This window comes from Manacus candei, unplaced genomic scaffold, assembly GCF_025592945.1.
Source record: "Manacus candei isolate 608988 ecotype Guabito, Panama unplaced genomic scaffold, ASM2559294v1 h1tg000011l, whole genome shotgun sequence".
In the NCBI taxonomy this organism is placed as follows: domain Eukaryota; kingdom Metazoa; phylum Chordata; class Aves; order Passeriformes; family Pipridae; genus Manacus; species Manacus candei.
This window is the reverse complement of record NW_026138059.1, coordinates 16,831,073-16,858,866: the sequence shown is the minus strand read 5'-3', so window position 1 is coordinate 16,858,866 and position 27,794 is coordinate 16,831,073. Positions and strand designations below refer to the sequence as shown.

The 27,794-nt window shown below is 36.5% G+C and overlaps 1 protein-coding gene across 1 annotated transcript in view; it reads left to right on the top strand.

The window, feature by feature from the left end:
- Positions 1-27,794, top strand: part of EYS (eyes shut homolog) — a 671,723-nt gene that overhangs the window by 328,127 nt on the left and 315,802 nt on the right. Inside the window, exon 22 of the mRNA XM_051778236.1 lies at positions 1,748-2,000. Within this exon, the coding sequence (XP_051634196.1) occupies positions 1,748-2,000 (253 nt within the window). The remainder of the gene's footprint in view (positions 1-1,747; positions 2,001-27,794) is intronic.

Below are 27,794 nucleotides of genomic sequence, written 5' to 3'. Positions count from 1 at the left end.
TACAAATCTGCACAAGCTAAATGATTTTATCTGCCTGCATGGAAATTGTTAAAGCATTTACAGGTACTTTCAGTGCTATCAAATTTATCTATGACTATTTAATGTACCCTTCATGCACAGTGGAGGTTATCCACATCTGCTTTGTTTCTATGAATCATAAAATCATAATAAAATGCTCTTCACCATTAACTGTAGTAGTCATAAAAATGTACTAATCTGTCACAAGGAAAGTAAGAATGAAACATAAATTTTATAGGATTAAGAGTTTGCTCAAATTGATAATTTGTTCTATGTGTGGAATTAGAAGAGAGAAAGGAAGAAATGTGTGGAAACTGACATATAAATTGGCCTGCTGTTCCTTTCTGTTTTGGAATACCGATCCAGTGAGTGATTTATAAGGTGCCATGAATATACCAGATAACCCATCTACTTGCCAAAACAAATTAAGAACTTGATTGAAACAAGCATGGATGTATCTAAATCATCAAAAAACCCTCAATTTATCCTCCTCTATTTTAAACAACAAATGATTTAAACTACTCGTATAAAAAGTAATTGCAGATTTTATGTCTACATAAAATTGCCTGTCTCTCACTTGCCCCTCCTATTGTTTTTTAATATTATAAATGAATTTAGTAGAGTTGACAGAGATCTCAGAAAATGTAAATTGTCTCAAGTTCTGTGTAAATAATTAGCCAGCTAGACAAGCAAGACTAAACATCTTGTGAGATGGAAAGTGTGTAATGAGCACATGCCTCTTGAGCTCTAGAGAAGGCTTGAATCTTTTTACATGTGCCTCAGTTGCAAGAGAAGATTCAGCTGGAAATTATGTCATGATGATATGTTGTCAGACATGTATGTCTTTCAGAGATGGCAGTGTGTGTATTTTAAATAGCTATCCAGATACGCAAGATCATTCTGGGACAGCTTTTAGCTCTATCTCTTCACATAGCCTATTAGTTCATTGCAATAGAAGTGAAAATAAAATGAACTCAGGCCTGACTTCAGCAGATATTTATTTCACACTTCAAGAATACATTTAATTAACATAATTATTGCTGCAAAAGAAATACATTATTTCTTGCCTTTTTTTCAGACCACTGAATACGAACATTTTTAGTTTATTACTAGGAAGGATATTTCAGGCTTTCCATGAATTGTTAGTCTTGATGAAAAATAGAAAATGAATGCCTGGTCCAATTTGAGACTGCCACTATATTTTTCCTTTTCTAAGCATTATCTCTAAGCATAATGTATTAGCAAGGTGCTGTGTGAGGATTTGGTAACAGCAGACAACAAAAAAAGAGCTACAATGTACAAAAATGAAAGAATATTAGTTTGTAAATCAGAGCAAACCATAGGTTTTTAAACAGCTAAGTCCATTGTACAAAGTTTTCTTTAACTACATGCTAACTAAAGTTGATTATTTTAACCAAATTTTTTATTACTGGTGACATTGTCCTTGATATTTGGTAATTACAAATCTGTGGGGAAATTATTTTTATTGATAATTTGTAATAGTAAATTGTAATAGTAAATCGGAGTCAAAATAAAACTGTTAAAATTCAAAATATACAATTCCATTATTAAATTAATTAAGGAATATTACACTTTCAAAAGTGTAAAGAGCTTAATACAAGGAAACAACATTTTAGAATCAAAAGAAAGCAATAATTTTAAATAACATGACTATGAAATGCAAATTGCTTTCAAAAATTTTTTTTTTTTTTTAAAAACTCTCTTTCAGGGACGAAGCTGTGAGCTTAATTATAATGATTGTCTTATACAGTCCTGCTCCACTGGGTTTATTTGTGTTGATGGAATAAACAATATCACCTGTTTACCTACTATGCCCCAAAGCAAGAAAACTGTCACTGAAGTGGCCAGAGTGTTTCCTTCTGAAATTTTAGACAATGACCTTCCATCAGCCCTGGCTGTGTCCATGGAACTTTGGTCTAAACATGTTTCTCCTGATTTTCATACAGGAGAGGTGTCCCAAGGTAAGTAAAAAGAGCTTCTGAGCAATGCGTATATAAAACTTTTTCCTTGTTAATGCTTTTAAAATAGTAAGAACATTGGAAATGTAAATCATTTTCTTCTTAGAAATGATTTTTTCTACTTCCTATACTGCCTTCTATTTTTTTTCATTGGTTCCATCATCAGTTCTTAATTGCATTTATACATAATTGTAAAATTACTCTTTTCTCTCAAAAGAATTTTTCCCAGTATCTTATGCATCCAGTAAGGAAAATTGCACTTTCTCTTAGCTTGGTTTTTAGTTTACTTTGCTATAGTGTACTATTTCATATGTCTCATATTGTGTTCAGTACTATTTGATCCTAATGCCAATCTTCTCTTCTTCCTTGGCTAGTCAGCAGCAGAAAGATAATTTACCAGGCTCCATGGGGACTTTAGTTCTTCTCTTCTAGTTCACATGTTTTCTGAGTGCTTGACTGAGTGTGCTTTTTCTGTGCATCTAGATGTTTTTTCACTAAAAATATCTGGGACAAACCTCTCATCTTCTCTGTCATTATAATTGCTTGTAGTGATATTTCTGGGAAGCCAAAAAATTGTGTATCCTGTTACTTTGGAAACATTTGCAGAAAAATCAACAGTAATAGAAGTACAACATTTTATTATGAAGATTGTGCCTTCAATGTGGCCTGTCCATTTTACTGAAGATAGCATTATAAAGATAGCACGTGTATAAGACATCCTTTCAGTTTCCGAATTTTTTGTTTATACACTCTATAAAAGTGATTTCTTGTATAAAAAATTAAACCAAAAGTCCCCTTTTATTTTTGTATGTGTTTTTTTCTGGTTTTTGGTTTTGTTTTTTTTTTAAATTTGGTAAATGAGCTTTAGTGAATGTGTGATTTTGGTACAGAATATACCTAAACTTTTGTTGCATTCTTAATAGGTAATATTCCTTCTTATGTAAGTAACGACACTGAGTGAAATGCAGTTAGCAAATACAGTTAAATCTGTATATCTTCCAAAATATTCTGAGGTTGTCAATGGATAACATTTGTAATTCATTCATTTCATATTGTTTCATAGTTGCAGTTTTATTTAGAAATTTTAATACTTCTGTCCTGAGCAGTGCTATTTGTTCTGATGCTGGCCCTCATAAAGAAAATGAATAATGAGAATTTTGCATTTACTCAACTCTGGATGTCACTAAAATTGCTTCTACACTTTTATTAAGAATGTGATTTGCAGTGTTGGGTTTATCTTCTATATAACGCTTTGGTATTGCTATCCATGTAATTTGCTGAAGATTTAACCCATGGCCAAAGTTATTAATTTTTTTTCTTTTCTCTTACATAAGAGGGGTTTTTTTTGCTTTGTTTGGTTTTGGTTGTCAGTTTTTTCTTTATTTTTAATCTTAAATGTCTGAAAAAGGCAGATATTTTCAACTGTGGGATACTTCTGACCACTCCTTTGGCTAAACTAAACTATGGATTAGGAGGACTAGTTGCCACTGGAGACTCTTCAACACTATTCAGGATAGCAACTTCAACAGGTGTTCTCTTTTCATGCTTTCTTAGTTCCACTGTTCAGGTCTCAGTGAAAAAAAGTCTGATATCACACCTGTACCATATGTGGCTGCCAATACTTCCACAGTTCTAAGGTTGGTACCTCTTCCCCAGCATAATTATGATACAATCATCTTTCTCATTCGTTCTTTAATGACATTTTCTGTTTTCACTACACAAGTCTCATCATTGGAGCAGCACCAGACTGTTGCTTTATCTGCCACAAACGCGAGTTCAGTAATTACTAACATACCAAGGGCTGAAACAGAATTAAATAGGCAGTCACTACTCTCTTGTGAATCAGTTTAAACTGATTCTACAAGTGCAGCTTCCATTCTCTCTAGGTGGCCTTGAAAGCATCCTGTAAAATTGGCAGGTGTTCTGATTAGCATCAGAAGAGCAGTAGAGATTGTACAAAGTCCTTTAATAATTTCTCGTTCCCCCAGTAAGATATATATCTAAAACCAGGTGTCTTCCCTTTGTTAGTTGATCATGAAACTCAAATGTAAACATCTCTTCCTAGTGGATATCTGGCTATTACTACTGCATCATCCAAAGACTCACAAGCATCAAATCACAGCTTCTTCGAGTGAGTTAAGCTAAATACGTGCAACATGTTCTATGATGATTAAAACTGATGAATTCTCAGACCGAGATCTGCATATCAAACAGTCCCCATTTTATGAGATGTTTTGGATGTACTCAGCTGGTACAAAATAATGGGAACTACTGGTGGTATTTCTGGGTATTTATTTTCCTTATCCATCAAAATAACGTCAGCAAAATTCGCAGAACTGTCATCCTTGTGTGCCATTACAGGAAATGCACACACATATCTAATTGATTGAACTGTTTGTTCTTTCTTTTCCTTCACAAGAATCACATACTCATCTTCCATTTTTCGACTGATATGTCTAACTATTTTGCCTTCAAAGATTGTCTCTTTATAATTATCATTTTCACCACTACGTCCTTTAAAGAGACAAATATAGACTTGACAAAATGAGTAGCTACTATTAAACAACTGACAACAGGAAATTCAACAGTTACTGGAGGCAGAACTGCATGATCCAGTTATAGAGACCTGTTATTCATGAAGCTGGGGTACTTTCTAAAATGTTCGACTGAGTCGTGCATCTCAAGAACTACTTTTAACCCACAAAGTAAATAGTAGTTCTGAGCTCAAAACACATCTACTAATAAATGTAGGTGAGACTCTTAAAATGTTTTTGAAAATAATCTGATCAAGTATTCTTGATATATATCTTCCTACAAAAACTTCAGGTATAGAGTTACTGATGGGTACCCTGAAAAGTTGTCATTTTTTCAATCTCCTAGTGATGAGATATCCTACTTGGTTTTATTGACACAAGTTCCATCTGTACAAACAGAAATTTGTAAAATTATAGTGACAGAGAATTTATCTTTACCTATATGTTATCCTATTTCAAGTTCTACCTTACAAGTGCATTAGCAATATTGTACTGAAACATATGACTGTTATGCATGATAAAGAACTTCTCGTGAGTCTAAACACTGTCTTACCTAAACTTCACAATACATCTGCATCAGATTCAGTTTCTGGCCTTTTTCAGCTGATGTTATGTGTTGAGTTTCTTGTTTCTATTCAGACAACTTTTTGAGGTTGTGGAGTGTCTGTCAAAGCTGCCAGGAGCTTGAAAGAGATTTATTGTAATAAGGTAGCAGCCTGTTCAATGGATATGGCACCTGCTGCTGTATCTGACACAGGTGGCTATTCTTCATGTTCTGCCACATAGGCTACTAGATCTATATAGAAGCAGGTTGGAGGCTGCTATAATGCTGACAAGGCAATCAGTAACTGAACAGTTTCACTTCACTGCAGTAATCTTTTCAGGATTTCAGGTGTACCTTTCATCACACTTATATATAAATTCAGGAGGTATTTCTATGGTTACAGTATATAAGTACATTTATTAGCATTTTTGAATGCAAAATAGGAATAGAGAAAAATGTATTTTCAGCTACTGAGATAATATTTTTTTCTATATAGTATAATTAACTTGCCCCTTCTCATTCCAAAATGAGACAGATAATAGCTGGATTTTTTTTAAAAACTTTTGTAAAAACATTACAACATTTTGGAAATAAGTCTGGGAAATTAAAAGAACACAGAAAAGCTTACAAATTCTAGAATTAAATATTAAGGACTATTGACTGGTTTGGACTACATTTTTAAGCTGTATTTTTATAAAGCAAAATGAATACCCATAAAGCAAAGGTGCGGGTTTTGACTTTTAATTACTTTTCATTTTTAGCTTGGAGGTTTGTGTTGGAAAAAAATCACTTTATATCGTTGATTTAAATCTTATAGGAAAAAAAAACAAAGTAGTCTAGACCATGAGAGATATGTATAAAGGTGCCAAAAGACAAATAAAACATTTTTCTGGATTATAGAATAATGTGGGGTTTTTTCTGTGAATGCTTGTCTACATAGGTTTCATTCTTGGTATGCATGCACAGGTACACAGATCAAATTCTTAGTGCCAGAAGAATACTGTGCCTGTACTCATGAGGTCAAGTTGTCTGAGCATACCACTGTGGATTCCCAGCTGATCACGATATGACCTAAAAAGTCATATTTTCCGTGGCTGGATTTTTTTTTATTTTTTATTGTAGTGAAAAGAATAGATGAGGAAGAACAATGAATCCCCAAAAGAAATACTTGCCCTTGTTTTGATGCATAAGCACATATATGCCTTATTTAAAGGAGGAAATAGGCCTATTAAAAAACCAAGTGAGAAACGCTCTTGGATGAATAAGATCCTTAATACATTGGTGTGTCTGCAGTAGAAGAAATGTGTCAAGCTGTTAAATCTGATGTATGCTTCTATACTTACTAGACCTGGTGTATTACTTAAACTTGGGAAAAAAATACTGATGATCCACCATAGATAACTTGCACTCACTGAAAGTTGGATACAACATACTTTTCACATAGTTTAAGATTCTTATTCTCATCTGACAATGAGTACATGCATTACAGCGAGTTCTAAGAAAGTTCAAAATAGCAGGGACCCCTTTTCTAGAAAGACCTCTAATCTAGAAAGGACCTATGAAAGATGGGACATATTTGGCAGAAAAATATATGCTTTGGTCCAGCCTCCAGGTATATATTTCCACTACCATACCATTGCTTGTGGTAAATAACATTTTGTAAATACATTTGTTCTGAGAAAAAGATATGTTTAGAGTTATAGAAATACTTTCATGTGACCAGTTTTTAATCATATGGAAATGTCTGTTAGCACTCTGCAAAATTCTGTATGCCTGTTTAACAACCCAATCCGTAATATGACCATGGTCATGTAGATGTGAATATTCTCCCTATCACAATTATAATAGTGAGTTTTGAGTTTCGAAAGCTCTTCAACAAGAAGATAGTAAAAAAACCCCAAATCTTTAGAGGTAGTTTCCACAGTTATCCAAAGATTGTGAAGACGTAATGATTTGTTCACTTGGTACTTCTGAACTAGATTGTAATGCTACAATGTATTCTATTACCAGCTTGAAAAAATAAGCCCATTTTTAAAAATGAAGGGCTATTTGGGTAAATTTGGTCTGCACATTTACAGACCACTTCTGTAGTAGTGGCTTCCATACAGGATATCCAGAAGCAGGAAAGTCTAATGAAAATGCTGAACAAGACAGGGAACCTAAAGACAATGGACTCAGAAAAGGCCAAGGTGCTTGGTGCCCTTTTTGTCTTATTATTCACAGGTAAGACTGGCTTTTGGGAGTCTCTGACACCAATAAAAAATTCTAGAGCAAGGAAGGCTTGTCCTTGATGAGGATGAGGTGAGGGAACATTTAATAAAATTGGGGATACATGTGCCTTTTGGACCTGAAACAGTGGCACTCCCACAAATGCTGAGGATGCTGGCTGTAGTCATTGTGATGGTTTCCTGATAGTCTTTGAAAGCTCATGGTGATCAGGAGAGGTTTCTGCTGACTAAAAGGAAGCATATGCTGCTCCTGTATCCAGACTCACTTCAATTCCTGAAAAGGAAGGAAGAGCGAGGAGGTGATTTGGAATAGATCACATGGGGCTATGAAGGGGAAATAGTGCTATCCTAGTTTTGTTTGGGATACAGTTAGTTTTTGGTTTGGAAGCTGGTACAGTGCTGTGTTTTGAATATCGTATAGAATAATGTAGATAACACATTGATGTTTTAGTTGTTGCTAAGTAGTTCTTACCATAAGTCAAAGACATTTTCAGTTTCCCATACTTTTCCAGGAAGGAATTGACATGAACTGAAATGCAGGAAGTTCTTTTTCTTTTCTTTCTTTTTTTTTTTTTTAATTATTTTTACACTATTAGGGCACTCAAACATTGGAACAGTTGCCCAGAGAGATTGCAGAGTTTCCATCCTTGGAGATGTTCAGAAATGAACTGAAAAATGCCCTGAGCACGCTGTTGTAGCTGACCCTGCTGTAGAGCACATGTGGTTAATCAGATGAACTCCAGAAGTCCATTCCAACCTCAGTTATTCTGTGATTCTGTGATACCCTGTAATTGTCAGGAGACAAATGCTTTTCAGACATTGTTTATAAAGACTTCTGTGCAAGTATCTAGTTAGTCACCAAGAGTGGGATTAATCTTACTTGTAGGTATCCATTAGTTAGTCTGTGTAAGTTATACCACTCTGTAGTAAGTGAAGAGAAATGGTATCATCTGCTTTAGACATCTATTCTAGGATGGGATGTAAGTTTTTTCTCCTTTCCTCAATGTATACTATTCTTCCTCTTTGTACTTTTGGTTTTGGCAAAGGAATTGAATATTGAGTCAACTTTTCTGTTCATGTAATGTATGTGGATAATGGAACTCACAAAGGCATTTGAAAGACCAAACCAATAGAACCAGATATCAATGTTAACAGTACATCTCAGAGAAATTGAAGCTAGTATACAGCAGCTAACTGAATTTACTTCTATTACTTACGGCGAAAAAAATTCATTAAATAAATACTTCACTGAAGTGGATTTTCATCCCTCTGTTGAGTCACATACTTCCACTGCCTAAAATGTCTTCAATATTTCGTTATTTCCTTTAAGACTGACTAACATATGAAGAAGGTTCTGAAAATATTATTAATAATACTCAAACCGGCACATGCTACAGAACACTTAATATCATTTTGTTTAAAATTTTGCTCTACAAAATTCCAAATTTTGTTAAGATGCTGTTAGTTAAACACTCTTAGCAGAAAGCAAGATTCAGAGTTTTGATTTTGACACTGTTTGCCTTCATAATGTAATGTTTTTTCAACTTTCTCCTTTATCAAGTTCTATTTAATTATAGGAAAGCGTATACCAGGGTTTCTGAAGAATGTTGAGATTACATGACACTTTTTGCCTTCTAATTCTGCTTTATCATATTGAACTGTGTATGTTGTATTCAATAGATTTTTCATCACTCTCATGATACCTTTAAACTTTGTCTTTTATCAGTTCTGCCAGACATATTATTATTCATCCCATTTTAGTTTCCCTGTTCTCAGTAGCTGTAATCACATGCTGTTTTTAAACACATCTTGTTATATCTGCTACATCAAGGAGGGAAACACTTTTAGCATAGTGAAGTTACTGGCTATGTAGGTTAACATGGAATTTCATGCAAATTGAATGCTTTGAACCCTGCTCTATTATTTGCAATATATTTGTAACTTCTAGAAGCTTGAAACTGGTAACTTTCCAGACCTCTTTCACAAGCAGTCATTCTCTCTAGAACTCTGGTAAAGAAGATGTAGAAGTGTTAATGCCATCCTGGCCTGCTTCTGCTTTTACTTAAGTGGAACCTGCTCCCCTGCAAGCAAAAGTATTTTGATAGTCTGTAACTTTTAAATGCTTTTCTTACTCTGACTGCTTTGTACTCAGTCTTCTAAGCAAACCAGATACATAGGCAAATGTATGGGAATTCTAGTAAATATGTCATAACAACAAAAAGGTTAAAAAAAATATTAAAATTAATCTTTCCTTTAAAAACTATACATAATTTTATATTTTCTAAGTTTCTATACCAAAGTGAATGTATTCATGGGAAATGGTTAGTGATCTGCTACCCCATACAGGTCTGTGGGACCAGAGAGGATCCACCACAGGTACTGAAGGACGTGATCACCAAGCAACTTTCTATCATTTGGAATCATAGTTGTAGAATCATAGAATGGTTTGGGTTGGAGGAAACCTTGAAGATCATCTAGTTCCAGCCCTACTGCTTTGGGAAGAGATGCCACTCACTAAATCAAGTTGCTCAGGGCTGCATCCAACTTGCCCTTGAACACTTCCAGGGATAGGAAATCCATAGCTTTTCTGGACAACCTGTTGCAGAGCATCACTCTCTGAGTAAAGAATTTCTTTCTAATATCTAGTCTAAACCTGCCTTCTTTCAATTCAAAACTGTTGCCTCTTGTCCTGTTACTGTCTGCCAGTAAAAAAAAAGTCCCTCTCCCTCAATTTTATGAGCCCCCTTCAGATACTGGAAGGCCACAATGAGGTCTCTCTGGAGCCTTTTCTTCTCCAGGCTGAACAATTCAAGTTGTCTCAGCCTGTCTTTGCAGGAGAGGTATTTCAGCCCTCTGATCATTTTTGTGGCCTCCTCTGGATCTACTCCAGCAGTTCTACATATTTCTTGTGTTAAGGACCCTGGACCTGGATGCAGCACTCAAAGCGGGGTCGCACAGGGGCAGAGTAGAGGGGGAAAATCACCTCACTCGACCTGCTGGCCACTCTTCTTTTGGTGCAGCCTAGAACACAGTTGGCCTTCTGGGCTGTGAGTGTACACTGCTGGCTCATGTCCAGCTTTTTATCCATGAGAACCTCCAAGTCATTCTCTGCCCATCTGCTCTCCGTCAGTTCTTCTCCCAGTCTGTGCTCATGTCTGGGATTGCCTCAACCCAGGTGCAGCACCCTGCCCTTGGGCTTGTTGAACTTCACCAGGTTCCCATGGACCGACTTCTAAAGTTTGTCCAGGTCCCTGTGTGTCATCTGCAAACTTGCTGGGAGTGCACTCAATCTCACTGTCAATATCATTGATGAGGATTCTGGAGAGCACTCTGGTGGTGGGGAACACCACTTGTGACTGCTTTCCACAGGGACATTGAGCCATTGATCAAAACTCTCTGGCTGCGTCCATTCAGACAATTCCTTATCCACTGAGAAGTCCATCCACTGGAGATAAGGATGTCATGTGGGACTGTATCAAGTGCCTTACAAAATTCTAGATAGATGATACTTGTCATTCTTCCCTTGTTGACCATTGCAATCGCTCCATCATAGAAGGCCACCACATTATCAGGCACTATTTGCTCTAGTAGAGATGTGCTGGCTGCCTTGGATCACCGCCTTGTATGTGCCTTAGCACATCTAGAAGGATCTGCCTCACGATCTTCCCAGGCACAGAGGTGAGGCTCACCAATCTGCAGTTCCACAGGTCTTCCTTTCTCCTTTTTTTGAAAGTGGGAGCATTGTTTCCCTTTTTTCCAGTCACCAGGGACTTCACCTGACTGCCATGACTTTTCATATACATTAATGAGTGGCTTGGTAACAATATCAGCCAGTTTCCTAAGGACCCTGTCTGAGAAACTGAAATGGTTAATGGCTTAAACATTGTTAAGATCACTGAAGCCCACTCCCTACCTGAATATGCCTCCTGGATTTCAGGGAATTGGACTGTGAGTTAAGCCTCCTGACAGGAACTTGAGATAAGATAAAGGCAGTATGAGATCTTCTAATCATCTCAGGTTTAAGGTGAAGTAAATGAGACTAGGAGGAGGTCATAGCCCACAGACTCATTCCCACACTCACAACCCTGTGAGAGGCTGGTCAGTTAATGCTGATGGCTCAAACAATCAGCAAGGTGCTTTGCAAACAACGTGCAGAGTGGCCTTCGGATGCTGAGGAGGTGCACAACCCACACCTCAGGCTACAAGCTGGGTGTTAAACAAGACAAAGGCAAATCCTTGGAGGTAAAATAGTGTTTCTTCTCCATATCAGTTGCAACCAGTTCACCCTTCTTGCTTATCAGGGAGGGTAGACTCTCCTTGATCTTTCATTTCTATGTATTATGTATGTACATTTACTTATAGAATCTCTTCTTTTTATTCTTCGTGTCCCTTGCCAAGTCCTGTTCCAGCTTTGCCTTGGCTTTCATGACCCCATCCCTACACATTTGAACTGTATCCCTGTACTCTCCCCAGGTCACCTGTCCCTCAAGTTGCACCAGGGGAGGTTTAGATTACATATTGGGAAAAACTTCTTCATGGAAAGGGTTGTAAAGCATTAGAATGGACTGCCAGGGAGTTGGTTGAGTCACCATCCCTGGAGGTATGTAAAAGAAGTGTAGATGTGGTGCTTGGGGACATAGTTTAATAGTGGACTTAGCAGTGTTAGGTTAACAGTTGGATTTGATGGTCTTAAAAGTCTTTTCTACCCCCAAAAATTTCTATGTTTCTATGAATATAGTGATATGTAAAAACCTACATTTGTAAATTATATATATTGTATATACACATACCCTGTTGTCTATAAGGCTTGTAAAATACACTCACAAACACACAGAGAAATGTCCATACACGTACACATTCCGTACTTCTGATATAGACAAATATGTTCCTCAGTTCCAATACGAACAGGTCTTAGTTCAATCATACTGAAAAATAGTTTGTCCATTCTGAAAATACTGCCTTTTAACTTCCCTTCATCAAATATTTAGTTCTAAGGTCAACAATCCTTAGTAACCATCTCACCAAAATTCTATATCTGTGTAGAAAATGATGTTTCTTTTCTGTTTAAAAATTGCACAGATATACAAAAAGTCTATCAACATTTGTTAATGTCATACTTTCAAATCTGTAATCTGGTTTGTCATAACAATACAGAATGATTTGAAAATTTCAGAGGATCACTTTCAATCTGTTTTTTTATATAAATCTCTTTTGATATAAGTGAAATGTTGATAGTGGAGGCAAAATGGTATCTCAGGTGATATTTCTAATTACAGTGAAATATGGAAGACACATTTCAGAACAAAAAGAGGGAAGGAGTTTTACTCATTTGAAAGAAGTATCACAATGTAATATGTGACAAGTCCCCAGTCTTATAGCATCTATGACCTATTTATAAGAAAATGGGGTTGACAAAGTGTGAAATAGTGGTTTATATATCATATTATATAGAAAGTTTAAACATGTAAATGAATGACAGTTCACAGACTGTAATGATTAAGTCCACTCTGATGTATATAACATATAATGAGCCTCTTAGTATTGTAACATACACAATATTGAAAATATTTACACTGTGTCTGAAGAGCACAGAAGAGGTGTTGATCAGGTGATGGACGTTAGAACCTTCAGAGAAAGTGAGGTTAAAGCAAGCATACTCCTTTAATAATTTAATGTTCCTGACATTCCTTCACATTTCCATTTATTTTATTATGCACTATTAGTCAAATGAAATTGAGAGCAATTAAGCCAGTCTGTTAAAATTAGGTCACCTCATTTTAATTTCAGAAATATTTTACCTTGATTTTTCACTTTTTTTGCCTATGTTATCAGTAGACATAAAAAACATAAAAATATAAAGCTCAAAAAATATAACAATCATAATGACTTCAGGCAATATTTTTACTAACCATTTTAAAAACTGCTATGAGAAACTAATTCAATGTATTTGTAATATCTGGCTGTAGAATATACTGACTAGTTTCTTTCCACAGAAATTGACAAGGAGACTTTTCAAAGAGATTGCATACAAGGATATATCTATAATGAAAGCCTTTTTTCTGATGACTGTGATTTGCAGTACTAAAAAATGCTTTGTATAAATGGCAAAATAAATTATTTAGTCACAAAAATGTATATACTTATTTTATATATATATATGTATACACCTCTGAGAGATATATGTATATACTTATGATATATATATATGAAAATTGTATCCCAGCACAGGAAAGACATCAACCTATTAGAGCAAGTCCAGAGGTGGACCATGTAGATGATTAGAGGAATGAAGCATCCCTCCTCTGAGGAAGGGCTGAGAGAATTCGGACTCTTCAGCCTAGAAAAGAGAAGGTTTCAGGGTGACCTAATTGCAGCTTTCCAGTACCTGAAGTGAGCCTAAAAGAAAGAAGAGAGAATATTGACAAGACCATGTAGTGACAGGACAAGGGGGAATAAATTCAAACTGAAAGAGCATTGATTTAGATTAGATGTTAAGAAAAAATTCTTTACTGTGGGGGAAATGAGACACTGGAACAGGTTGCCCAGAGAAGTTGCAAATGCCCCATCCCTGGAAGTGTTCAAGGCTGGGTTGGATGGAACTCTGAGCAACCTGGTTTAGTGAAAGGTGCACCTGCCCATGGCAGGGAATTGAAACTAGATCATCTTTAAGGTTTCTTTGAACTCAAACCATTCTATGATTCCAAGATATTTGCCAAACATATAATGAGATTAAGCTTTTAAAAATAATGTTACTATTTTAGGTAGGATGTTGTTCTAAGAAAAAAGGTGTTATAGATACTCACCTGTGATAAGTTAAAATTCGCTTTTGAGTTAAAAACTATATTATGCCTTCTAACCATCAAAAGTGTTCCAGTAATATTTAAACATTTTCTAGACTTGGCAATGTTCATCTGTACAGAAGTTCATTTTACTTGATATTCCCAGTTATTCTAAAACAGAAAGAATTTTGATATTGGAAATAAAATTCTTGGCACACCTGCCAGTGAAAGCAGATTTTGAGTTTCAGGGGTGGAGAAGTCATTTGAGAACTATATCTATGACAGTCAATAGCTCCTGTCACTTAGAGTTTCAAAGCCAGTGGGATCCATGAGTGGCATCTTCTCCTGGGACTGATAAATTCTTGATAACATCTTCTGTCTTTGAAAAGATAGCACTCTAGGAAATTTTCTACAGGCATAGTTAACATATGATTGGGAAAAACAAACAAACAAACAAACTAACAACCTCCCCACCCCCCAAGAAAATAAGTTGAACAGTACAAGTATTTCTGAGATAGGGAAGTTATTATTTTACCAGTAACTCAAAATATTTTTCTGGTTTTGTTAAAAATGCATTTTATGTTAAGATTGTGTATATATTGTTTTAATTTAAAGACATTTGAACCAACTGAACTATATAGCATTTGAGCTAACATTCATCTGCATAACCAAGAGTACAGTTTTGAAATTCTTAAAATGTCGTTTGTGTGATTGGTTCTGAGGAGCCTAAAAAGAGTAGAATTGACTTTATTTGAAGAATAGCAAATGAAAGATATGAGGTATTCCATGCAGCTCACACTTTACATTTACGTTTTGGAGCAGTTAGTGCAATTACTGAATTAATTATGCTTTGCTCTTAAACTCTTATTTTTAATATATTCAAAATAAATCATAATGGTCAACTTCTATGGTAATGAAGAATTTTAAAGTCATGAGAAAGTCCTACTAAGACTTTCTTTTGTTATTTATTTGAAACACCTATTATTTGTTATAATATGAGAAGCATCTCAAATGCACAGATTGCTCTTCAAAGATACTGTTACATGCCCTGGAGTTAAGTTATCCTTAGGGATGATTTAGCAGCACTCAGAAAGTATAAATACTGTCACTTCAGCTGTTCCTTTAGCCTAGTCAAGGAAGTAAATATGTTCCCATATGATTCCCTCAAGTGAGTAACTCCTCACCAACAGTGATAAGGTCTGATAGTAACTGGACCAAAGAGAAGAGTACAATATGAGGGTTGCACCATTGGATTCTAGCGCTAAGTCTCTAATCCTATAGCTGGAAAAAATTGTTCAAATTCTGAGCAAACTTGACTTATATTGAATTTTAAGTAATGTGAATTCTCAGACTACATCCTGCTAAGACAAATTAATAAATATTTAAGGAAAAATAATTCTTTTCCTTTGATTGGGATCACTGCTTGCACAGACATCATAGTAAAATAGAGGAAGTGTAGGCTAAACATTATCTATAAATCTTAGTTTTGTTCTCAAAACAGTCATATTTGTATAGATATAAAGAGGCTAACATGGTTTTGAAAGTAAAAGAAGGAAAAAAAATCTCCTCAAATGCTGTGATATGTGTTTGCGTTGGAGGCATCTGTAGGATTGGGAGACCGAAAAGGTAAAAACGTTTGACGTGGATGGGTGGAGAACACTGCAGGGTCAGGACAGGATAAACAAAAGTGTGTGTACAGTGAGATAACAGGGGAAAGGAATCAAGCAGAAAACTTTACCGAGAATGTGAGATATTGAGGATAACATGTTGAGAAGCAAGACCTGAAATGGTACAACAGGTTATTGGCCCTGGAGAAGACTGCAGTGCCTGTACTCTTCCTGGATACCCTTCAATTTCTGTCAATGTAGCAATCTTAAAATTTTCCATATTTACTCTAGTGGAAGCAAGAGCTAAATACCTTCTCATGAGCAAAGCAGTAGTCCTCCTACTATGTGTCATGTCAGCTCACTATTTTACCCTCTCATTACCTCAAATTTTAACAGGCTTGTAGAGTTGTGATCAATGGTGGATTATGCATCTCAGACCTTTGACATGGGATTTGTCTTGTTTCAGGTAGCTGGTAAATCTTTGTGTGCAGTTATGGGAAACATAAAATGACTTCATAAGCCAATCCTATTTTTTCCTTTAATGTCACATGGGTCACTTTTGTCATAAAGACTAAACTGATTACTTAATACTCTTGAGATAATTGTTCCTGATTAACAGTAAGTTGCCCTGTGACATGGCTTGACCTCCTAGCAATTTTTCATGCATGGCTATTCTTTTTTCTTCTTCTTGAAAAGAAAGGTGCAACACATTTTTCACTGTTAGTAAGTATACAGTGTGGAGCTGGAGCAATTTCTCTCTTGTCTTTACTGTCTAAAACCTGCTTCAGAAATTAGAGGTACCTTAAATACCTTTATACACCTCCTTCCTAGCACTGCCTGTCTGTGTACAGTACAGTATTAAACAGTTGTACAAAGCAGTTGATGATAAATGTCTGTTTGCGAAAGAAAAAGGCTATGCTTTTTCTGCACGTCTAAATAGGTCAAGAATATATCAGATGAAAAATGTTTTATCTTTCTTATTGGATGTAAAAAGCTGCTCCCTATCTAAAGGTTGTAACTTACAACTTTTGGGTCGCTGTCGTCTGTGTTGTGGGGAAAAAAAAGTGGCTTAGTCTCTCTTGGTATAATTTATTACAAGGGTTCTTTTTTACTTCCAGGCTGGGCAGGTGCAAGCATGTTAATCCCTACATCATGACTTGCACTGTAGCAAACCTTCATATATTCAAATACCAAAAAAACTCTGCCTTTTAAAGTATCACAAACATTTAACTATATGGCAATTCAGTCATTGTGTATATCACAAGTCATTGTGTGTATCGCAAGCCGGTTTTGTATTAGTAAATCTAAAAACTTAATTTGAGAATAACTGATTAGAACTATTCAGTGTTCAGAATCTACTTAGTATCTGAATAAAGAGTCAGGAAAGTTTGGAGGCAATAAAACGTACTGAAGATGGTCACTTTAGAAATGTGATTTAAAATCTTATCCCTTCTTTCATGATATAAACAGGAATGAAAATATTTTTCCTTACACAAAACATCAGCTCTGTTCCGATGTAGTGCTTCTATCATAGATAGCATTGTGTCATTAGATGCTTGAGCATGTAGTTTTTGAACCAAGTATTTTCAGTTTCTCCTGATTTCCTTGTTTTCAGTCTGGATATTCAAATATTGATGTTTTTAACCTAAATTTGGAGAATTCACCAAGTACTGGCAAATATTCTAGTATATAACAATTCACCTTAATTGTTGGTGACTACTGGGTGCTCCTAAGAGAATACCAATATTGATGTCACAGTTTTATTCAATCTTTTTAATGATATTTTAGAATTGTTAAACAAAAGGGAGTTAAATGTGCACAGTGCAACAGCACATTTAACAGTTTTTTTAATGTAGACTAAGAATACTCATTTAAAGTAGGAAATAACTGAGATAAAATAATATCATAAAGTAAAGCTTAAAAAAATTCTCTAAATTATCTTCTGTGGGTCTGGTTTTAAAGATCACATCTTAAAAATTGCAGTATATGCAGTTGCATAATGAATTTTCCTACTTTTTTTCTTCCTTTTGTGTACAGAAACTGGCACTTGCATCCTTGTTTTTCTCTAATCTCCTTAGAGATAGTGTCTTCAGTAACATTATTTTCTCTATGTCTATGGCCACCTAGTGCCACATAAGAACGTGGATCTGGAAAAAAGTTTAAAGATCATTGTACTTCGAGTTATAATTATGAAGTATGAGATAACTTTGCCTTCAATATTGTGCTTATATCACATCTATTTCTGTAAAGGATGGAATTTTACTTAATGAACACTTTTTCATAGAGTCATACAATCACAGAATATGCCGAGTTGGAAGGGACTCATCAGGACCATCGAGTCCAAGTCTTAGCTCTGTGCAGGACACCCCAAGAGTCACACCAAGAGTCACACCATGTGCCTGAGAGCATTGTCCAAATGCTTCTTGAACTCTATCAGGCTTGGTGCTGTGGCCACTTCTCTGGGAAGCCTGTTCCAGTGCCCAACCACTCTTTGGGTGAAAAACCTCCTCCTGATATCCAACCTAATTCTCCCCTGACAGAACTTCATGCTGTCTCCTCGGGTCCTGTTAGTGGTCACAAGACTGAAGAAATCTCTACATCTTGGAAACAGATGTTTCAGCTATTCTAGAGCTTGTGGCTTCTGCAAACCCTTGTCATATAAGCAGAATATACTTCAGACCTTTGTAGAAATATCATGGCTTCCAAATCTGAAAGACAGTCAGCCTCTGAAACTACAGAACTCTTTCATATATTTGGCATTCCAACATGTGTTGCATCTGATTAGCCCACCTATCTCTGCATGAATCCTCATAATTTTTAGAAGAGGGAGAATAGTATTTTTTTAGCCACTCTTGACTGCAGGTTTTAGTTGTGTTTATAAGACATCTGGTAAATAGGCTTCACATGATTACTAGATCTATGTGAATGTGGTTACCACAGAGGTTATTTTAGGGCATAAAAGATTTATTTTTATTAAATTCATGTTAGTGTTTTGGAATTTAAAATCTTGAGTTTTGAAACTAAAGAAGAAAATTAAGAATTTCACTATTAGGATTAGAAAATATTAATTTACTACATTTTTTAAGTGATTTATATTAAACGTCCAGTATATTAAAATGGGAAAGAAGTGAAGGGATTTAATTTTTTCCCGTGTATTGCTTTGAAGCAGATAGATCTATTTTTGTACTTATTTCTTAAGTTAATGCTTCTATTTAAAATATGTGAGTAATTTTTTTTTTCTAGTAATAATTTACCTTTTCTATTCCTCCTTTTTTCTTAACATCAAATGTAAAAAGGAAATAGAGCACCTATCAGCGATGCTCTGCTGCTGAGTTATGTTCCTGACCACTTCTAAAATCGTGAACCATTAAATCTTACAGTTTTTATTTAAGACTACTGGACAGCCATCACGTTGAAAGATAGTTTCCTGTTGAAGACGAAAAAATAGAGCCAAGTTCTGTAATACTGACTCATCCAAAATCCCTTAGTTATGTGAGCTTTTCACTGTAACTTAACTGAATTTTTTTCCACCTTGAATAGACTGTCTCAAGATCAAGTAAAGTACTATTAAACCCTATTATTTATTTTATCTTCACTTAAAGATGGTAGCTTCAGAAATCGCATAAAACAATATGTCATGGCAAGTACTTGGCAAAATTTCAGAATTTACACTTCTATGTGGTCAATAATACAGGTGATGAACCTTAGTAGCTCACATAAATAAGAATGTAAGAATGGTTTTGTTATAAATTCACCCTTCAAATTTTTGTCTGTTTTAAGACAGCTTATTCACATTAGCAGCATGCTCTACATATTAGAATTACCAGCTCCTAATTCAAGAACAAAACCATCTGAATATTTTTACCACCGTATTCAGTGAGAGTTGTATCTATATTGACTATGAAGCACTTCAGAATAAAGTCACTGGGTATTACTTTAGCTGCTCCTACAGGCACATTGTATCTTAGATAATCAGATCATTTGTTTCAGTTATTCTCCCACGAATTAGTATGGCTGGTCAGGAATCGGCACTACTGGCATAGAAACAGTATGCACTGAATTTTGGTTTAGAATGAAACATACTGTCCTTTAAGTCTGCTTTATCATCTTTGAGACCACAGGAAAGAAATGGCAATGGACTCTCTTCCAGTTTAACTTCATGCCCTTTCTGTCTCGTATTCTCTTCAAAAGTATACTAACATGCCTGACACAGTACCACAGTGAAGCACTTGAAAAAATAAGTTGTTTAGACATCTTGGGACTGATAGAAATTATTGAGTTTTCATAAAGTGAAATGCTGTTGCTTTCCATCTTTTGAGATGCTTTGTGGTATCCTAATACATTTATGGATCTTGAAGTCTTGGAAAACACTATGAATTCCAGCTTCCCAAGTTCTGAAAGGAGTTCTTTTTGTCCTTGCAGTTTTTTATAATTACAGGTACAGTATTTTCTATATTTCTCCTGGATTTTGGAGATCTTTCTTTTTTCAGTTCTTAAATAAGTGTCACTTATTTGTGTTGCATATATATAACTGTGTACAATGAATGCTGGAAACATACAGCAGATAAGTGTAGATGGGGACGTGCTTTTAGGGCAGCAACAGTTCTTTCCCCTTTGCATGTTCTCAGAAATGAAGATAGCTAGAACCTCCCTTCTGTATCAAAACGGTAGTAAGGATAACTACCTTTACATTAAGATGTACTTCCTAATAAAAGTAAAATATTTGCAGCCATCTGAAAAAAAAGTTATTGTAATGTACATTTCTCAGTAACTGCTAGCTTGTAACTATTCAATCAGCACTAATAAGAGAGTCAGTAAAAGCACAGAAATGAGAGAAAAATGCATACATATTATGATCTGCTGTTTTTAATTTATAAATAGTTTTGTAGTCAAGTCTCTTACATTTTAGAATGATGTTTCTTTGTAACAAGTTGACTTCACTAAAATATTTACTTAGAGTTTAACATAAATGGTATAACTGTGTGCAGAATTGTGACTTCCATTTAATAGATAAATAAAACATTTCTTGAAGGTACAAGTACAAAATTCAGGAGTTATTTTAATTGTTGTGATTATTTATAATATACTTTTAAATTTGCCACTTCCCATCTAGCAAATAAATAATATTCTGAGAGTGAGTTTTCTTTCCTGGAAGTCTCCCTTGTAGTAAGCATAAAAGGTTTATTGTTGCATCCATTGTTACTGTTGTACTCATTAATTTTTTAATTTTATATTTTGGATTCTTGTTTTGGTTTTCTGATCTTCTTTTGGTCTGGAACATATCTGTAACACCAGATATAAGCAATGTTTCCTTGAGCTCATAATGCTAACAATAAAATATTACTTCAAATCCTTTAGTAGAAGAATCATCTGAAAGGCAGGGCATCTCTTTTTATTCTTCAATGTTATTATCAGACTACATATAAATACATAAAAATGCTCATATTTGTGTAGGTATATGTTTCATAGGAAAGCAAGTCCTTTGTATAATCTTATAAGGATTTGCTAATGGGTGTAAATGCTTCCTGTCATGAACTTGATTTTACTATATCTTCAGCTAGCTCTATGTGTTTTGTTACATCAGTTTTAAAATCCTTATAGGCTCTATGAGCTTTTCTGTTAAAAATGTAGATAATTTTTTTAATGTATATTATATATCAATCTTATATACCTTTTTTCCAAGGTCTTGGAGTGGGTAACTAAAATTTGTTTTTGTCAAGTGTAATTTTTTTTAAATAAGGAAAAAATCACAAAACAAAAACAGTTGATGTTTCAGTGAGTTGTAGTTAGATAAGTATATTTCAAATGATTTTTATCAAAGCACCATTTTTGCTTCTTAAGAATCATTGCTGTTATTGCTGTAGCAACTGCTGAAAGTATCATGCCCTGTTTGCAGGGTAAGCAAGTGTGGGTCACATGAATGATACAAATGTTCTTGGACTTAATTTGTAAAAGCTGTTTAAACACCCATTTCACTGAACTTCAGCACTATAAACCTTGTTCTGTATGTTTTAGAGCCATTAAAGCTTAATCCACTACATTTGTAATGGATGATTAATTCTTGTTCTTCACTAATTTCAATTGAGAACATTTTAATACCAACGCTTACTTCAGTGAAATAACTGTAGTTATACTAATAAAGCATTAACTTTGATGAGATTGCAAAATATCCACTCCTAAGCTGCTAAGGAAATCTGACTTTGAGTGTGGAGGTGTAGTTTCCTTAACAAGAAGCACCAGTAACTTTTTTCTTCGTAGGCATGATACGAGCCCTCATTGCTGAACTTACTTCGTTTCCTTCATATTCCAACTCTAGAATTTAACAGAAGAAAAAGAGCAAACAATTGCAGTATATAGAGTTAATTGCTGACAATGATCTAAGTGCAAATGCAGAGTTTAAAAATACTGTCTCATAAATTTATTAGAGAGTTCTAATTAATAAAAGACAAAACCTCTTTCCTTAGTTCCTGAATTATTACTGAATCTGAAAATGCTTGCAAATAAGTGTGTACAATACCTAACTTGAAAATGCAAAGCTATCCAGGGCTTCTGCAATGGTAGTAACAGCTCCTTGAGAGTTAAAGTTATCATCAGGATAGCTTTCTATTTTGCATACTTTCGGTTTTCAATACAGACAAAAAATGGTTTAAGAAACAATGATTGTAAAATAAGGTGTATTTATTGAATATTATAAGCAAGGCTGTTAAATATGAAATTAAAAAAAAAACAAACACACATCTTTCAGGTATTTGCAAAGTAAGGGAGTTAATGAGAGACTGTTTTTCACCACCAGGATCTATGACTTATTTGTCACATTGCATACAACTTTCTTCTCCTCAATGTGATCAAAGCCCAGTCTCCAAATTAGCTAAAGACTGCCTGGTGTTTTATTGTTTATAAGGCATAACAACCGTGATGCTTCTAATGCCTCATAGTGTTGATTTAATCACCTGTCACTTTATTCAGCACATATCAAGTATCACAGGCTGTCGAGTTATAAATCTGCATCTAAAAAGCATACAAGCGTTTAGGAACTCTTAAGGAGTGCAACATGCTGGAATATGCCAGGAAAGGGAGGAGAATAGAACCTAATCAGCTATGGCTTGTCTGACCCTGTTTTTTAACTCATTCACATTTGCATTTAAAATATGTTGATGATTTGTGAAAACAGCCCTGAAAGCAGGGATGGAAAGCAGTAGTCTGTTCTGACTGTTCTAATCACAAGACTAGAAAACTGGGTATTTAGTACTCTTTTCTACAAATGTAAAGCAGTAAAGATAGAGATTATCTGTCATTGTAGAGTACTTAGAAATGGACTACATAAAGTGCTAGAGGAAACTGGTATGGCTAAGTATTGTCTAAATAAAGAAAATTAAAGACAATAAATTCTGAAACTCTGGCAGGCTAAACATAAAAATATAAGAAAGATCAAAAAGTCTTTGAAGAACAAGTAGCAAAATGTGTCTAATCTAATAACATATTTTTCTTCTTTATTTCAAGGGCAGGATGTCAGTGAGCAAGTTTATAAGGTTGATAGATAAAGGTAAAAAAAGGGTAATGGAGAAGCCAGGAACATTACAGAAAAACTGAAATCAACCTTTACATCTTTTTTCACTTTATTCTGTCTTCACTTAAAAGAAACTGAGTAAGCATTTAGACTGGATTCCTTCTTTGAGTGTGAGCTTTCTAAAGGATCTTTTTGTAAAAAAAACCTACAGTGACAATAGTTAAATAAAAGAGGAAAATGAACATTATACAGTTTTGGTTTCTTTAATGCCAAGTCAGGTTTAGGCAAGACATTAACTGTGATCCCAGAAAAGGTTTTAGGAGAGCTCCAGGAAGCTACAAGCCATAAGAATAATGTCCTGCTGTTTTAGATAAGGTAATAGAAATAATATTTAAGAATAGAATTGGTGAATACACAGCTAAATATGACCTAGTTATGAACAATCATAGAATCATAGAATCAACCAGGTTGGAAAAGACCTCTAAGATCATCAAGTCCAACCCTTGATCCACTACCGCCGTGATTATTAGACCATGGCACTAAGTGCCACATCCAGTCTCATCTTAAAAACCTCCACAGACAGAGAATCCACCACCTCCCTGGGCAGCCCATTCCAATGCCTGATTACACTCTCTGTAAAAAATTTCTTCCCAATATCTAACCTAAACTTCCTCTGGCACAGCTTGAGACCATGCCCTCTTGTCCTACTACTGGTTACCTCGGAGAAGAGACCAACCCCCACCTGGCTACAACCTCCTTTCAGGTAGTTGTAGAGAGTGATGAGGTCTCTCCTGAGCCTCCTCTTCTCCAGGCTAAACAACCCCAGCTCCCTCAGCTTCTCCTCACAGGACTTGTGCTCAAGTCCCTTCACCAGCCTCGTTGCTGGACCTGCTGGACCTGCTCCAGCACCTCAATATCCTTCCTGAACTGAAGGGCCCAGAACTGGACACATTACTCCAGGTGTGGCCTCACCAGTGCTGACTACAGGGGAAGAATCACTTTCCTGGACCTGTTGGCAACACTGTTCCTGATCCTGGCCTTCTTGGCCACCTGGGCACACTGCTGGCTCATGTTCAGCTTCCTGTCAATCCAAACTCCCAGGTCCCTTTCTGCCTGGCTGCTCTCCAGCCACTCTGTGCCCAGCCTGTAGCACTGCAGGGGTTTGTTGTGGCCAAAATGCAGGACCAGGCACTTGGCCTTGTTGAACCTCATCCCATTGGAATCAGACCATCTCTCCAGCTTGTCCAGGTCCCTCTGCAGAACCCTCCTGTCTTCCAGTTGATCAACACTCCCCTCTAACTTAATGTCATCTGCAAATTTACTAATAGTGGACTCATTTCCCTCATCCAGGTCATCAAGAAAGATATTAAACAGAACTGGGCCCAACACTTATCCCTGGGGGACACCACTAGTGACCAGCTGCCAACTGGATGCAGCACCATTCACCACCACTCTCTGGGCCCGGCCCTCCAGCCAGTTCTTAACCCAGCACAGAGTGCCCCTGTCCAAGCCTTAGGCTACCAGCTTTTTCAGGAGTATGCTGTGGGAGACGGTGTCAAAGTCTTTGCTGAAGTCCAGATAGACCACATCCACAGCCTTCCCCTCATCCACTAGGCGGGTCATCTGATCATTAAAGGAGATCAGGTTGGTCAGGCAGGACCTACCCTTCCTAAACTTGTGCTGGCTGGGTCTGATCCCTTGTCCATCCTGTAAGTGATTGCACTTAGGATGATCTGCTCCATAACCTTGCCAGGCACTGAGGTCAGGCTGACAGGCCTATAGTTTCCCAGGTCCTCTTTGCAGCCCTTTTTATGGATAGACGTGACGTTTACCAACTTTCAAACATCTGGGACCTCCCCAGTGAGCCAGGACTGTTGGTAGATGATGGAGAACAGCTTGGCGAGCTCTTCTGCCAGCTCCCTCATCACACTAGGATGTATCCTGTCTGGTCCCATAGACTTGTGGGGATCCCAGTGGCTCAGCAGGTTGCTAACTGTTTCCTCCTGGATTACAGGGGGCTATTCAGCTTCCTGTCTCTGTCTACCACTGCTGGAGGCCAGTTGTCCAAAGGACAACCTGTCTTACTGTTGAAAACTGAGGCAAAGAAGGTGTTGAGTACCTCAACCTTTTCCTTATCTTTGGTGATTGTGTTCTCCTCCATGTCCAACAAAGAATGGAGGTTTTCCTTGCCCCTTCTTTTGCTGTTGATGTATTTGTAGAAGCATTTCTTGTTATTCCTAGCAGAAGTGGTTGATTGAGTTCAGATTGTACCTTTGTCTGTCTAATTTTCTTTCTACATGATCTAACGTTATTCCTAAAATCTTCATGAATAGCCAGCCCTTTTTTCCATAATATGTAAGCTCTCTTTTTTCCCCTAATTTCCTTCAAAATCTCCCTGTTCAGTCAGGCTGGCCATCTTCCCCCTCAGCTCGCCTTTTGGCACACTGGGACAGCCTGCTCCTGTGCATTCAAGACGTGCTTCTTGAAGCATGTCCGTCCTCCTGGACCCCTTTGTTTTCAAAGTCTCTTTCCCAAGGTACCCTCTGAACCAGTCTTCTGAGTAGGCTGAAATCTGCCCCATGGAAGTCCAGGGTAGGAGTTTTATTGATGGCCTTCTTCGTGTCCCTGAGTATTGAAAACTCTATTATTTCATGGTCACTGTGCCTCAGATGGCCTCTGACCACTACATCTCCCACCAGCCCTTCTCTGTTTGTGAACAGCAGGTCTAATGAGGCCCCACCCCTGGTAGGCTCATTTACCAGCTGGAGCAAGAAATTATCCTCTATACACTCTAGGATTGTCCTAGACTGCCTCTTCTCCACTGTGTTGAGTTCCCAGCAGACATCTGGCAGGTTAAAGTCGCCTACAAGAAGGGCTGGTGATTTTGAAACATTTGCCAGCTGCTTGTAGAATAATTTGTCACCCTCATCATCCTGATTAGGCGGTCTATAACAGACTCCCACCAGGATGTCAGCCTTGTTGGCCTTCTCCCTGATTCTGGTCCACAGGCACTCAACATTATCATTACTGACTTCAAGTTCTAGAGAGTCAAGTGTCTTTCTAACATACAGAGCCACCCCTCCACCTTGTCTCTGCCCCTTCTGAAGAGTTTGTAGCCATCTATGACAGCACTCCAGTCATGCGAGTCATACCACCACGTTTCCATGAGGGCAACTACATCACAGCTTTCCTGCTGCACAGTGGCTTCCAGCTCCTCTTGTTTGTTACCCATACTGTGTGCATTGGTGTACATGCACTTCAGCTGGCCTGCTGACATCACTTCTAACTCTGGTTTCCACCCGTAGGCTCATCTCTGGAGAGCCTGCTTTCAACCCTTCCCCCTTCAAACATAGTTTAAAGGCTTCCTGATCAGCCCTGACAACCTTTGGGCTAGATCCCTTTTGCCCTTGCTAGACAGGTGAAGCCCATCTGACTCTAGCAGGCTAGGTACCATAGAATTTGCCCAATGGTCAAAAAAACCAAAATTCTGCTGGTGGCACCAATCCTTTAGCCACCCATTGGTAAGATAGGTTTTCCTGCTCCTCTCCTCATTCATCCCAACAAGTCTGGTTTGTTTTGTTTTTGCTTTTTTTTTTAAGAGAAATGCTACTGTAAGACTTATTGGAAGGCTTGGAAGAGTTAGCTGTTGTGTGGATAAGAGATTGATGGAAGATTTCTAAATTTCTAAAAGGCTGCTGCTGAGTCCCTAAAAACAGATTTTCATGGAAAGTGATCAGCTAGAGGGCAGGAAACAGTAAAACAGTAAATGTTTATTGTAGACAGAGATCAGTAGTGAAACTACAAGCGGAAAAGTTCTTTAATACCTTGAAAATGGAATAATCAGCAGAATGAAAAACAGTTCACTCAGGAAATCAAGTTAATCAGTTGAAGACTGTAGAATAAAGAGTCTTATGACAGTGTGGAACTGTATTATGAAATAGCATAATGAAATTGAGCATATGTGTGAAAAGGTGTACAGGCACAGAAGGAAGATCAAAAAGTCCTGACTCAGCTCACAGTGACAGACTAAGGAGCAGTTTTCTGTGTTCATGCCTGATATTTGTGTGTTTCAGCTCAGTGTAGAGTAATCATAAAAAAATACCAAATCAATTCTTGGAAATTATTAAGAAAATAAATGGGAGATTCTACAGCATCAAAGATACGGTGTAGATGTTTGTATCTTGAATGCTGTGTGCAGTTTTAATCTTCCTATCTCTTTTTAAAGAATAGAAATGTGGATTATCAGAGATTGAAGCTATTAGTGTGAAAACCATCAAAGTTATATCAGAGCTGAAGAAAAATAGGAGACTAGCAGAGAGACTTGTATGTTTCATCTGTTCTTACCTTTTTATATTCATTCATTTAAAGCATTTATGGAGAATGAGAACTTCTGAAATTGAACAATAAGGCTGTTGTCACATTTTCTGTGACAAAATTTGGAGTTTCATCCTCTTTCTGACAAAAGGGCTGATTGGTTGTCATAAACCAATGCTAAATAAAAAAATAAGAACAAATCATTTTTGGCTTATGTATCTTAGTGCAATTCAATAGTTGAATTATTTTGGAATTTTGGCATTGAAATACCAATATAGTCTGTC